The 14,308-nt window shown below is 45.8% G+C and overlaps 1 protein-coding gene across 1 annotated transcript; it reads right to left on the reverse strand.

The window, feature by feature from the left end:
- Positions 1-273: 273 nt before the first annotated feature.
- ccdc61 (coiled-coil domain containing 61) lies at positions 274-13,999 on the reverse strand. Its single transcript, XM_037687511.1, has 13 exons — positions 13,762-13,999; positions 12,243-12,405; positions 12,077-12,159; positions 11,456-11,616; positions 11,185-11,337; positions 9,205-9,412; positions 9,045-9,127; positions 8,704-8,924; positions 8,543-8,621; positions 8,271-8,468; positions 8,164-8,197; positions 501-564; positions 274-425 (listed from the first exon to the last, which is right to left on the reverse strand). Exons 2-13 carry the CDS (start codon positions 12,388-12,390, stop codon positions 331-333), a joined length of 1,527 nt encoding a protein of 508 aa, XP_037543439.1. The 5' UTR covers positions 12,391-12,405; positions 13,762-13,999; the 3' UTR covers positions 274-330.
- Between the last annotated feature and the right edge of the window lie 309 nt (positions 14,000-14,308).

Here is a 14,308-nt window from a genome sequence, read left to right on the forward strand (position 1 = left end):
CTGCCAAGGAGTTATTTAAATTAAATATTTTATTGCTGAAAATAAAAATGTTAAACCTTTACAAATGTGCATGCATTGGTTTAATGACGTATACAAGCAAAATCTCTTATTTTATTTTTTTTACATGTGGAGTGATGTTTGAGTTATTTGATTAAACTGTTAAAATAAAAATCACTGCACAAAAACCGGTCCCTCGGTGCATCTGAATTTTCCTGCAGATACAAGTCCAAGGTTCTGAGCGTGCTGTTGAAGACTGTTTAATTTGGGGTCCGTTCCTCCGTCGACCTGAGCTTCACATGTGAAGAGTCCAGGTGGGACTCGTGCAGCAAGTTAGTGTCCTGTGTCCAAGTCCCTCATGTAGTCCTGAAGCGCCTGCAGTCTCGCGTCGATCTCCGACAGCTCAGCTCCCGTGTTTATTGAGCTCTCTGCAGTTCGTAACAAGACATCATGATCAGACGTGTTTTAAGTTTTTATTTCATTACAGAAAATAAATCAATTACCTTTGTCTTTAACTCTGTATGTTGGAGTACTGCATAAAGGCTTTCTGGTCATGAGGCCTCTAGACTAAAAACACATAAGTTGCACATTTAGAAACAGGATTTCTTTAATTTTTTTTTTACTTTCAACAAGCTTAAAAAAAATAGATTCTGTGCTCAATTCACCAAAACAAAGTCACGCTGACTCCATTTGATTCTGCTCAGCAACACCGTTTTGATCAAGAAATCTTGTGACATTTTAATACTGAGATCGAAAGTTACGTATTTAACTACGGTTCAATGAATCCCGGATGACCGCCATAGGGCGGTGCTGAAAGCACTGAATGTTCCCTTCGCGCATGCGCTGTTCGAGTAATAATACCAACGGAGTCACAGGTGTGACACGGATGACCAGAGGCTATATAGCCCGACGTCATCCGCAGCTCTGCTCCTACAGAATCTTCACGGAATGCAAGGATTCTGAGTGACAGAGAAGCTCTGGCGGTCATCCGGGATCCATAGAACAATAGTTACATACGTAACTTTCGTTCTATTTCATCCCTCCTGACAGCCAGAGGGCGGTGCTGAAAGCACTGAATGACTAATACCAATGATGTCACAAGGAATCCTCAGCACACACCTCACTGAGGAGGTCCAGAGGACCCTTGCAGAGGAACCTGGCCCAGGGGATGAGGGGTGGCCACGTTAACGCTGTAAAATCTGGTGAACGTGCTTGGGGAAGCCCATGATGCAGCAGCATATATTGCTTCCAGCGGAACCCCTTTCAGGGCAGCCCAGGAAGCTGAGACGCTCCTGGTAGAGTGTGCCTTCACACCGACTGGCAGGGGGCCGTGCCTTGCAGCATAGGTGTGGCAGGTGACATCCACGATCCAGTGGGAGAGGCGCTGTTTGGAAAGAGGATTGCCCAACCTAGGGCCTCTGTAACACACAAACAGCTGGTCTGAACATCGTATAACGGTAGTAGCTGCAACGTATGCCTCCAGTGCCCTTACTGGGCATAATAATCCAGACCCTTCGCCAGGTGTAGGCTGAAAATGTGCCAGCCTCAACGGTTGGTTACAGTGAGAGTGAGATAACACCTTTGGTACAAATGCAGTGTTTGGCCACAAGGTAACACAAGAGTCCTCAGGGGCCCACCTGAGACATGAGGGGCTGAATGAGAGAGCATGTAGCTCGCTGACCCTCTTTGCTGAGGCAATAGCCAACAAAAAAGCTGTCACATGAAAGCCACTTGAGGTCCGACTGCTAGTTCTCTATCCAAGGAGAGACTGGAGAAACTCTAGAATGGTGGGTACTGTACAGGACACTGGGTCCTCATTGTGATCAGAACACCATAGGGAAAACAGACACCACCTGTTTTCGTACTGCTGACGAGTAGAGGGTGCCCTGGCGCCCAGGATGGTGTGTCTGATGGGATTCGAAACTCCAGTCAGTTGCTGTCTTAGCCTTGCAGTGGCCACAGCCGAAGACGTTGAGGAATGGGGTGCCATATCAGTCCCCTCAATTGAGACAGCAAGTCCCTCCTGGTCGGAAGACACCATGGGACACCCTGACATAGATTGCGTAGCAGTGGGAACCATGGTCGTGCTGGCCAATATGGAGCCACCAGCAGCATCCTGTGGCCCTCCTCGAGGACTCTCTGAAGGGTCGGCCAAATTAGAGAAAGGGGTGGGAAGGCATATAGGAGGACCTTTGGCCAAGGATGAGCCAATGCATCCTAGCCCAGCGCACCTGACGCCCCCATAAGGGAGTACCATAGGGGACACTGAGTCGACTCTTCTGTCACAAACAGGTCTACCTCTGCCTGACCAAAACGGTCCCAGATCATCAGCACTATGTCGCTGTGGAGGGACCACTCTCCAGGAGCAGACCCCTGGCGGAAGAGAAAATCTGAAACCTGATTGTGTTGCCCTGGTAAGTATGCCGCCCACAGGGTGGACAGGTGAGGAGAGGCCCATTCCAGGAGCCCTCTGGACGCTCTCAGAAATTATGCTGACCTGGTGCCCCCCTGGTGGTTGATGTGGTAGACAACTGAGGTGTTGTCTGACCGAACAAGAACATGCTCCCCTTCCAGGTGAGGCAGGAAGTACCTGAGTGCCAAATGCACTGCATGCAGCTCCAGCACACTTATATGCATGGAGCGGTCCTTTTGACCCCAGCGGTCTTGAACCGCTCTGCGTTGCCACACAGCGCCCCATCCCATGGAGCTGGCATTTGTCGTGACCACTTCCCTACGACACACTGCCACTCCCGTGGGGACACCCCTGGACAAATAATCTTTGTCCCTCCATGGAGTCAAGGCATGAAGACATGACCATGTCACTGCGAGCTTGCGATGCCTGTGCAGTCTGGCATCCAGGCGAAAGCTGTTGAGCCACCTCTGCAAGGGGCGAAGTGACAGCAGGCAAAAGGGCACCACCCGAGTGACTGACGTCAATTTGCCTAGTAGCTGCAGGAAGGCAATGTAGGGGAGCTGCATGCCCAGCCTGAACCGACTGACCAGCTGGAGTATGCCCCCACCCTTTGAGCGGATGGGCGAGCTATCATGGAGTGTGAATCCAGAATCACCCCAAGAAAGGTGATCGTCTGGGAAGGAGTCAGGCAACTCTTCTCCAGGTTGACATTGAGGCCCAACTGGGACACATGAGCGAGCAGGCGGTTCGTGTTGCGAAAGGCACATGCCCGAGACGGGGCGCAGAGAAGCCATTCGTCTTAGTATGGCAGAACCTTCACTCCGTAGGCCTGCAGAGGAGAGAGGGCTGCCTTCACGCACCGAGTGAACACCCTCGGGGAGAGAGAGAGCTCGAATGGGAGTACCCGGAACTGCCAGTGGTGACCTCGATAGGCAAACCTGAGAAAGTGGCAATGTTCTGCCGCAATAGGCACATGAAAATAGGCATCTTTCAGGTCTATAGACGTGAACCATTCTCTCGTCGTGACAGCTTAAAGGACTTCTGCTGTCGTGAGCATGTGGAAGGGCAGCTCCCTTAGGTACTGGTTGAGTCCCCTCAGATCTAAAATGGGACAAAACCCGCCCGTCCTCTTTTGTACAAGAAAGTAAGTCAAGTAATAACCTCTGGGTTGTTGTAGAGGGTCCACTGCCTCGATTGCACCCTTGGCCAGGAGGGCGGAAAGCTCCTGGTCTAGTGCTTGAGCTTTCATTGGGTCTACGATTACAGTCATCTTGACCCGGCGTGAGATGTGAGGCCGCCGTCGGAACTGCAGCTGGTAACCATGGGTCAGAGTGGCAACCACCCATTGGTCCATGCCATGAGCAGCCCAGTAACTGAGCTGCTGGTGGGAGAAATATCCGACGGTCGGCCTGGTGGCATCACCATCTCCCTCGACGGCCGGGGGGGGGGGCGGCCAGAGTCCCTTGTCCGAGCCTGCCCAGCTGGTTGATGGACTGACTCACGAAAGCTCCTGTCGGATCTCTGCTGAATCGCACGAGGGTAAAGACCACCCGGCTGATTATGACCCTGAGGTGGCGGCCGAATGCTGGAGTCAGCCGACTGGCGTCGTGGATGCCAAGGAGGTGGAGGGGGCATCGCCCTGCTAAGGCTCGAGAGCTGCTGCCTGGTCTGTCGTGCCTGGACGGTCCGTTCTAGGGCTTCCAAGGCAGCCAAACCGAACAACTCCCCTGGCACCACCGGGACATTACGGAGGGTTCTACAACACGGCTCGGTCAATGTTGACTGCACCAACCAGACCTGTCGGCGAGCCTGGACCAAGAAGGCCATCATGTGCCCAAGTTCCCTCGTCATCAGTGCAAAGGCCTGAAGCATTGCATCGCTAAAGCTCATTGCTGCTGTCGCACCACTAGTCCCCTGAAGGGACGTGGAGAGGGCAAGCATGAGGTACGCCATGGAATTGCCAAGGTGGCCAGCACGCACTCCAGTGTAATAAGCTCTGCAGAAGAATTCATCAGTGACGCGACACTGAGCTTGTGGGCACCGAACATCACTGTACAGAGCCTCCTCTAGTGACACGATGAGCAAGGCAACAGCAGGTTCGATTGTCGGCATGCGACCCAAGCCCGCTGCAGCTGGCTCATGCATAGCCGCCAACATTCGGCCATCTGCGGAGAGGTGCGCAAAGGCTTTTGGGTCCCGCCAGCAACCATGCAACTCCCTCAGGTACTCCTCCGATGGAGGGACGGAAAAGGAAGGAGGGGCCCGTCCGTGCCTGAAGAAGGCACTTTCAGGGGTGGACTCCTCTGGTTGCGGGACGTCCAGCTGCAGCTGTCTCAAGGCCATACGCATGACTTCCTGCATCGAGCCACCACCTGACCCACTAGCTGCGCTCCGAGACGAAGAAAGTGAACCAGTCTCTGAGACTCGAGATGACTGCCCCTCCTCCTCACCTAAAAAGTGAGAGGCAGAGGCAGCCAAAGATAACACATCCTCCTCCACAGTCAGCTCAGGCATGGGTGGGGAGGAGAGTCTGGTCGCTGCCACTTGTTCAGCCCCCAGTTGGCGTGCCTGAAATAGGGACTTCATCTCCGCCAATTCTGCTAACAGCTGCTCCACCCTCGTGGAGAGGCCCTGATCAGACTTGGCTCGCCTCTTCCTAGGAGGGGTCACAGAAACTGTCGCCTCAGACCGGTGCTTCAAGCGCCTAGGTGGAGCCTCCTGCCCAGAAGGCGGGAGGTCACTGCCGAGCTCGGGGCGAAATTGGGCCAGCCGAGCCACCCTCACAGCACGAGGCATAAAGCTACAGTTCATGCAGAGGTTCTCCGACAGAGCCTCCACCAGATGGTCATGTCCAAGGCAGGCAGGACACAGGTCATAACCGTCATCTGCCTGGAGCACGGTTCCACAATCTGTGCAGCAGTGAGAGCCGTCCATGTTCATTACTTTAGGCAGTTTACTCAAGTAAAAAAAACCTGCAACTCAGCAAAGGGGCTGGCACCGCCAGATACATCTAGGATACAGGGCGAAAACAAGGACGAAAGGATAGGCCGAGAATTGGGAGAGGGGGTGCGTGCGCACGCTTGCCGTCACCAATTAACAAGGCAAAGAAACTCAGACAGGCTAACACCGCTAGCTCGGCTGGTAAAAAAAGGACAATTGGGAGAGGGGGGCGCGAACGCTTGCTTTCACCAATTAAGACAAGGCTAGAACTCAGAGAGGTCAGTACGGCTAGCTCAGTCCAACCATTTATGAGGTTGGTGCAAATGACTGGGAGAGGGGGCGAGAACGTTAGCCTTCACCAATTAAGAAAACAAGGCCAGAATGTAGGGAGGCTAGTACCACTAGCTCGGTCCAACCGTGTATCAGGTCTTTCTTGTAAATGAGTCCTCGAGGCTCAGTGGGATTTACCTGTATAAATAAAGGTTGATTGATAAGGTTGGTGAAAATGATTGGGAGAAAGTGCGCGAACGCTAGCCTTCACCAAAGAAAAACAAGGCCAGAACGTAGGGCGGCTAGTACCGCTAGCTCAGTCCAACCGTGTATGAGGTTGGTGAAAATGACTTGGGAGAGGGTGCACGAATCTTAGCCTTCACTAATGAAAACAAGGCCAGAAACTCAGCTGGCTACGTAATTAAATCTTGGAGCACAGTCCAACCAACCATGCGGTTGGAGGTCTCCAGCAAACGGGAGCGGAACGAATGCTACTGCTAACCAATGGCGAAATATAAGTTAAAAAAAACACATCTCACCGGTGTTGAAGCACACACCTAGTAGTCATTAACAAACTTCGGTGCACAGTCCAACCGACCACGCAGTCAGAGGCCTCCAACAGACGGGAGTGGTGCGAACGCTACCGCTAGCCAAAGGCGAAATATAAGTGAAAAACACTACTCACCGGTGTTGAATCACACACCTAGTAGTCATTAACAAACTTCAGAGCACAGTCCAACCGACCACGCGGTTGGAGGTCTCCAACAAATGGGAGCGGAGCGAGCGCTACCGCAAGCGCTACCGCAAGCGCTACCGCAAGCCAATGGCGAAATACAAGTAAAGCACGCTACTCACCGGTGTTGAATCATACACCTAGTAGTCATTAACAAACTTCGGTGCACAGTCCAACCAACCACGCAGTCAGAGGCCTCCAACAGACGGGAGTGGTGCGAACGCTACCGCTAGCCAAAGGCGAAATATAAGTGAAAAACACTACTCACCGGTGTTGAATCACACATAGTAGTCAGACGCTGCAAGTAGGGAGGGGGGCGGAAACCACCGTAGACCCCAACGAACAGCAGAAATACCTTTGAACAAGGTTAAACCGTCCCAGCCCCTAGGACTGCGGACACGCTACTCCCACCAACGGGCAGTCGGGCCTCCGACGACGGTGAAAAGTTCAGAAATCCAAAGGGCTGAAGCCCTGAATTGAACTGCGCGCGAGAAGAAAAAAGGAACAGAGCTGCGGATGACGTCAGGCTATATAGCCTCTGGTTGATCATGTGTCACACCTGTGACTCCGTTGGTATTATTACTCAAACTGCGCATGCACGAAGGGAACATTCAGTGCTTTCAGCACCGCCCTCTGGCGGTCAGGAGGGATGAAATAGAACTACTGGTAGTTACGCAGGAAATAACTTTTTTTTTTTTAATGACTTTGCTTCATTAAGCTAAATAAATCTCTTCAGTATTAGTAATATTAACCTGTGCAGCATAATTTAGATTTGGATTAAATAAAAAATAAAAACAGTGAAAGGAATGCATTATTTTATAACACAATAACTAGGAGCTAACAAAAAGCATTTTGCCCAGAACATCCTTATAAAAGATTAATAATCTCAATGGATTTCTTTCCAGGTAAAATAACGGTTTAAATTTATAACGGATTTCCAAATGGTCAATCTTTCCCCTAAGAAACACTACAGGGCAGTAATGTATGAAGATAAAATAGCCACACAAGCGTATGATATTTATGCATACAATACGATCTATAAGTGTACCACAAGTTTTATAAATGCATAGAGTTCATCAAATGTACACATTTAAAGTTGCACAAATAAGTATATTCTGCGTATTATTAAATTTATTTTTTCTTTCAGCTGCTCCCTTCTTCAGGGGTCTCCACAATGAATTAAGTCGCATGAAGACTGGGCAATTATTTTTATGCCAGATGCCCTTCCTGACACAACTACAGATCATAAGCCCTAATATTAAAACACATTTGCTTACATTGATGCTACTGGATTCCTAAAATGTTACATTTTGTGAACCGTACGGTTAAAATCATCTAAAAATAGTCGGCTATTCATCTAAAAATGTATCAGGAAGGACATATATATTACTAGAAAAAAATATATATTTTCCCTGTAGTTTTTCCATGAGATGAATAACCTAAATTAAAATGTGTGCATTAGAAAAATTGTTTATTCATTTGTGAATCTTGTCATTAGTAAACTTGTGGTACACTTGTGGATCTTGTTGTACGCCTACAGATGTTGTCCGCTTGTGTGACTACTTACGAGACTGATTTATCTTCATAGTAACATTACTGTGAGGTTAAAAGAATTTCAAACAATTCTGACAACGTAGAAAATTTTTGAACGATTTGTAGGCTTCGTCAGGACCTGTCAAGTTTACTGACATCAAATAAAAGAATAAAAACAAAATAAATGTGTTGCTGATTTTTCCAGAAGATTTAAAAAGTTAGAAAATTCACAAAAACATCAACCCTCCTCAAATGAAACTTTACGTTAAATACTCACCACGTTAGATCCATTGTACATCAGTTTTCTTCCCCTGAACAGATAAAAGATGAACATTAAAATAACTGACAGCAGCTTCACAAAAGTCTTTGGTTGTCTGAGTATACCTGAACAGAGTTTGGGTCATTTCATCCATATCTGCTAATGAGCTCTCAGAGGAGTTCCTGCTGCCTCTGCGCTCCCCAGACAGACTCCTGCCTCTGCTGCTAGACCGGACCACCTGAGGATAGGTCTCTCTGGATCGGGAGCGGCCCCTCTCGGGGATGACGGGTGATGTCAGAATGTCCCTTCGCACCTTCCTCTGTCTGACAAAAATCAGGGTTTTGACAAATGCAGCGTTAAATACTGGAGGGTCGAAGGAAAATTAATGGGAACCAACTTTTTGAGTTCCGTCTCTTTCCGCCTGCGCTGCCGGTCCTGGATGTAGGCTGTTGGGTCGAAGCGTGGCACTCTGGACCCTGAAAGACAAAATTTTTAGCATTTAATTATCTGATAAAATTAAAACAAGTTGATTTACTCGAAGATCGTCACAGGCAGTACCTGTCGGGGAAGGCGATGGCCTGGGTATGTGAGCCCGTGCTCCAGAAGAGTCCGCTCTTCTTGCTCTTTCCACTGATCTATGCCGACTGTCCTCCGTTCGCTCTCTAGACTCAGACCGAGCCCTGACTGTCCCATATCCAGACCTCCTCTCACGAGAAAGAGAGCGATAGATCTCTCCATCAACTCGAGAGCTGACGTGGCCCGACCCAGGAGTCACTCTGCTGCAGGCACCGAGACAAACAGCAAGTAAGTAACATTCAGAGGTCAAACACTGGTCTGCACTGAAGGCAAATGAATGACAGAGAGAGTAAAAGGTATAGTACACGCTTAGATTGTCTAACCCTCTCCGCAGTAATGCCAGTTCATTGGTGAGACTCTTGACACGAACACGGAGGGTGCACTCCGATGCTCTCAGCTCCTCTAGCTAGAAAGGAAGGAGGAGAGTTAAAACCAGATGTGTCACAAAGAAAACAACAGGAACCTTATCCAGAACACGTTCACCTGCTCCATAAGGAGTCGCTGCTCCTGGCACCTCTTACTCGTTGACCTTTGACTTTTGGCCCTCTCCTTGATGAGCTGTTCCTCCAGTGTCCTCACCACGTCCCTGATCCTCCAGTCCTCTCGCTCAGCCGTAGAACACTTACCACTCAGCTGAAGTCGGCCCAGAGCCTTGGCCATGCCTTCCTTTTCTTCCTTTACTGCAGCCAGCCTTGAAGAAAAGAAAATGGCTGCCACTAAACAAGTCTCTATGCACATATGGGTTAAGATAGATTAAACTAGAAAAAAAAATACATTTTATGTTTAAATGCAGTGTTAAGGCCGAGGATTTCAGCTCATGTAGTCATTTAATACTACGGTATTTATTTGTTATATTTGATCATTTATTAAATTACATTTATGACAGTACAGTTACCTCAGTACGATTCTAAATATAAGTTTAGCTCATCCAAAGAGCCACAGCACCCTGTTGATGTTAAAACATGGTGTACAATTAAATTTAGCAGATATTTCTGATAAACTACAAACACCTGAACTGACTCTCAGAGAACTTTGTGAGTTTTGGGGAAAAATTAAAGTTAAACAGAGACACATCTTTGTTATAGTTTGAGACATATAAATATTTGTCTTTTAGTGTTAATATTTATTTAGAAAAACTAAAGCAGCAGAAACAGCCTCTCTCACCATGAGAGAAACTCAACAGGCTGCTCGCTCCAGTGGCGGTGCGCATCTCTATCTGTCTCTCTGCCCTGGAGTTGGGTCACGAGCGCAAGTTGGACATGTTTGTACGATGACGCTCTGAACACATTAACATTTAATACAAAGTTAAGATACTAAACTCTCGGGGAGGTCAGGGCGTGGTGCGGGAGGAGGGGTTGCAGTGAATTGGTTATGTGCAAACACAAATGTTTAATACGTATGTGTTAAATAATTTATTACATGTCATCACCATCATGAAGGGGCGGGCGGTTCTGTTAGGGTAGCGGGTGTTCTTCTTTTATTGCTGCAGGTGAGCTTTCACCTGCAGTTTGTCTCTGCTGCTCACACCGGGGCTCACCGTGAACCGGACAGCAGGACCCGCTCTGCTCTGATTGGGTCTAACTGTGGCTCTGCTTCTCTATTTGTTGAAAGCAGCGTCAGTATCATTATTACATTGTATGGTTTTAACAAGACCACAACAAAACACTTTTTCTCCCCCCCTCCTCATTTTTACAGATGACGGAAATCCATCCACATTCAAAATGAAGGAAATCCATCACAGCGACAGAGAACCTTAATCCATGCAGATGCGATGGTGGAGCCAGAGGGTGGCCAATGGTAGCCTTGACAAAACATACATTAATCTTCGGCCACCTCAATCATTTGGGGAAACTATACTTTTAAACAATCTAAAAACTAGAAAGCAGTTTCCTCAAATGATAATGGAGGTTGGTTTACATATAAGATGGAGTGGTGGCCATCTTGGCTTTTGATGAGGCAACCCAGTTTTTGAAAGGAACCTTTCTTACACCTAGATGTAGCCACACACCAAAATGGAAGTCAGTACCGCACTCATTTTTCAAGTTATCTCTCTCACAACATTGATGGAAAGAGCGCATTTCCAATTCCCTCTTTTTGCTCAAGACGGAGGAGGAAAAAATAGAATTGTATCTGAAAGGTAAAAGTATTGTAAGATGACAAGAACCAAGCACGTATGTTGAAGCAAATTTAAAGAAAAGGTTTTTGTAGGAGTTGAGGAGGTTTCAATGAATTTCTATGGGGAAAATATTGGAAATGCAAGTTAAATGTTAAAAAATATATATATATATAAATGACAAAACCCCAAAGTTATAGCACCCATCTCCTGCATGAACTCTCAGTGTTGTGACTTATGGTTAGCTAAAATAACAAAGTATAAAGAAAGTAATTAGATTACATAAAGAATGTACAAGAAAACAACAAAACAGAAAAACAATAAGTATTTATTCAATAAATGAAACCTACTCTTCTCGTAGACGCTGTATTTCTAAATGGGCAGATTTGTTAACTCCTTGTGAGGTGAGAGTGCTTATCTCCCCCCTGAGCGTTCGGATCTCCTTCTGAAGAGTAGCTGGGTCTGGTTTCCCCACATATGGCAGAGGTAAAGGGTAGTGGATCCTGCACATACAAAGCGTGTAACATCCTGAAATTAAACCTAGGCACAAACGAGGACAGAATCTGGCAGTAAGTAAGTTGTGGTGTAAATAATACAAAATCCATTCAAAAATACACAAACCTGTCAAACTCTACAGTATATATGAGGATGAGGTATCTTTTGGTGGTGAGGGCAGATGACTGCTGCTGACCGCGAGGACGACCGACCACGCCTGCTTTTCTGTTACGCAGCAGCTCCAGGTCGGCGTAAGTCAGGAGGTCAAGAGTTACTGAATCACTTGTCTGCAAAGAGAAATAAATAAACCAAGCCTAATTAACAGATCGGTTGATCTCATAATAAAGACCTTTCATTTTATACGCAGTAGGTTGAATTTCATACATAATAACAGTTACATTTATTAATTTTTGCTTCATCTGACACCTCTGTATCGATCGTAACAAAGAATTTAATGCCTTGACTCACAATGTTTGCACGACTTGACAAATGAAATGTCTACGTAAACTCCTCGCTAACCGTTCAGTAACTCTCACATTTTCTTCCATACCCTGTCCTTTTGGTCCCCGTCCATGAAACCAAAGAGTCCGACTGACTGAACATTTCCCGCTCAAGCGGAAACGTCAAACTCAAATTTAAGAGCCTCCTCCTCAGCCACCACAGCCTCAAGCAAATCTGTCCGTTTAAATCCTTGTATTGACTTGGTGCACGTTCATTCTTCCACTAAATATACAGCAGCAAAGTTACCTTCCTGACAGCAGATTCCAACATGCTACAGAAAATCGGGAACTGTTTGAAGTTGCCAGTTTTGCGAGTGAGGTCTTCAATATCTGAGGAAAGCAAAACAAATTATGGGTAAACGATAAAACATCCACAATATGTAACTGCAAATACATTTATTTATGCTGCTTACACGCTGGGTCGAATTCTCCTCTCCACTGATCTGCTGTAACCGAGTCAGAGATTTCTACTATCAGCAAATTCTTGTCCAACTCCATCTTCACAGAAAAGTCCACACCTCGAAACACAATGTCCTCCATCACCTCAGAGCCCTCCTCCATTGCCCCGAGTCTCTACTGCAGAGATTAATTACACTTTAGTTATTATAAATCAAAGGCAAGGTAAAGTTTTACACTTCTCCCACTAGAGTTTTGGACTAAAATCATCTTAAGATGAGAAAGGGTGAATTGTAGCCGTTTTGGCAAACCTTAATAAATAAATTAAGTGACTGTTTTGCATTTGTTTTAGTGAGTTTTCTTGTAACTTATCCGTTTCATGTTCATTGATCTGTATTTAAGTCTGTGTTTTCAGATTCATATAGAAAACGATCTCAGTAAATTTTACAGTGTGGTAGTAGCTGGGAATCATTCACAACACATACTCCGAGCTCTAAATGACCGCAGTCTAAAAACTTTGCTGTATACTTTGCATTTACTTTAGGAGCTCTGTCTGTTAGCAAAATATTTTATGAACTGCTGGATTAATTTTTAATTGAATTTTCAGTTTAACTTTTGAAGTCAAAACTAATTCAAGATGGTTGACAACCGACCTTAAAAATGCAACTGTCAAACTCGATCAACAGATGAGCTGAAAATGGGTGTGTTAGTAGCTGAGAGTCATTCACATACTCTGAACGCCAACGTCCAGCAAAATCTTGCAGTATTGCATAGAACGACTAAATCTTCATAATTTTTCAATTTAAGATGATTTTAAATTAAATCTCTGGTATTAAAGGCATTTCTTCAAGGAATACTTTTGTGCATACTTGAACTCATTTGTAACAAAAATGTCTGTATTATGAGAAACACCACAAGCACAACAGAGTATTCCAATAAAAAGTCTCAAATATTTTGTTCTTAAGAACTATGTATTTATTACTAGTGCTGAAATTATTTTAAATAATTCATAAAATCCTCACTGTGTTGTTGCACCTGGTTTTACCACAGGGGGCGGTAGTGAGATTATAGGAGTTGTAAATATAAGGAGTTATAAACATATATTTTAAGGAAAATAATGTTGTATGTGATGAATCAAACCAAACATAAAGTCAACAAAGATAGCAATTTGTGACTTCACGAGGCCGGTTGATGATTGCAACAGTAGTAGTGCGTTAAAATTGTGTTAAATCTGTCACGCTTGACTTCACTTTATCTCTAATAAATCTGTGAAAACATCATTTATCATTGTGATTTCACTTCGCTAGCTAAATTTTTGACAATACATTCGTTTCATAAAAACTACATAAACTATGCTTGTGACGTAAATAATTGTTTTTACATTTCAAGATAGGTCAGCTAGCCAGTTATCATATGCTTCAGTAAGCTAACCATCGTTAGCCAGTGTTAGCTTCTGACTTTATCGCCAGCTTGACAATATTTATGAGACAATTCTTAACCACAAACCAGTGAAAATCCGTACTGAAGATAGTTTACCTCGCGTTGCAATGATGGTTCTGAATTGCAAGCTGTCAGAACATGGCACTTGTCGATAGAAGTTTATCCGCGGGGGCTCGTTTCGGGACGTAAATCATTCAGCTAAAACACTGAACGGTGAGGTTTTAAATACAAAACAAAAAGAAGCGATCCCTCCGTGGAGACAGAAGCGGTTAAACAACCGGGAACCGTTAAATTCTTCTTCTTCGGGACTATGTTGCTCTTCCTCGGGCTCAGTTTAACCAAGACTGCGGGTTGGATTATCGCCCCCTAGAGGCGATTAAGAGACACAGCAGGGGGAAGACAAAATTAAGGACGGTCTGTCCACGCCCCTTTCTGTTTGTCCTGGTTCATACCATACCATTTTTATTTATAAAGCACTTTAAACAGCGACTGGGCCAACCAAAGTGTGTACAAACAGAAACAAACAGGCAAAGCACACAGCAACACATAACATAACGTAAAATCGAAATATAGAAACAAAATAATAGCAGATAATAACATAATGACTAACACAGTGTGATGCATACAGGATCAGCACAAATCA

This window comes from Nematolebias whitei, chromosome 14, assembly GCF_014905685.2.
Source record: "Nematolebias whitei isolate Nwh7 chromosome 14, NemWhi1, whole genome shotgun sequence".
Classification (NCBI taxonomy): Eukaryota; Metazoa; Chordata; class Actinopteri; order Cyprinodontiformes; family Rivulidae; genus Nematolebias; species Nematolebias whitei.

Excerpts from the sequence above, each read along its gene's own strand:
- ccdc61 (XM_037687511.1), bottom strand. The coding sequence starts at position 12,390 with ATGGAGGAGGGCTCTGAGGTGATGGAGGACATTGTGTTTCGAGGTGTG. Across the intron at positions 11,338-11,455 it reads TATACTGTAGAGTTTGACAG|GATCCACTACCCTTTACCTC; the intron begins GTTTGTGTATTT and ends TTGTATGTGCAG. Across the intron at positions 565-8,163 it reads TGTACAATGGATCTAACGTG|TCTAGAGGCCTCATGACCAG; the intron begins GTGAGTATTTAA and ends ATGTGTTTTTAG.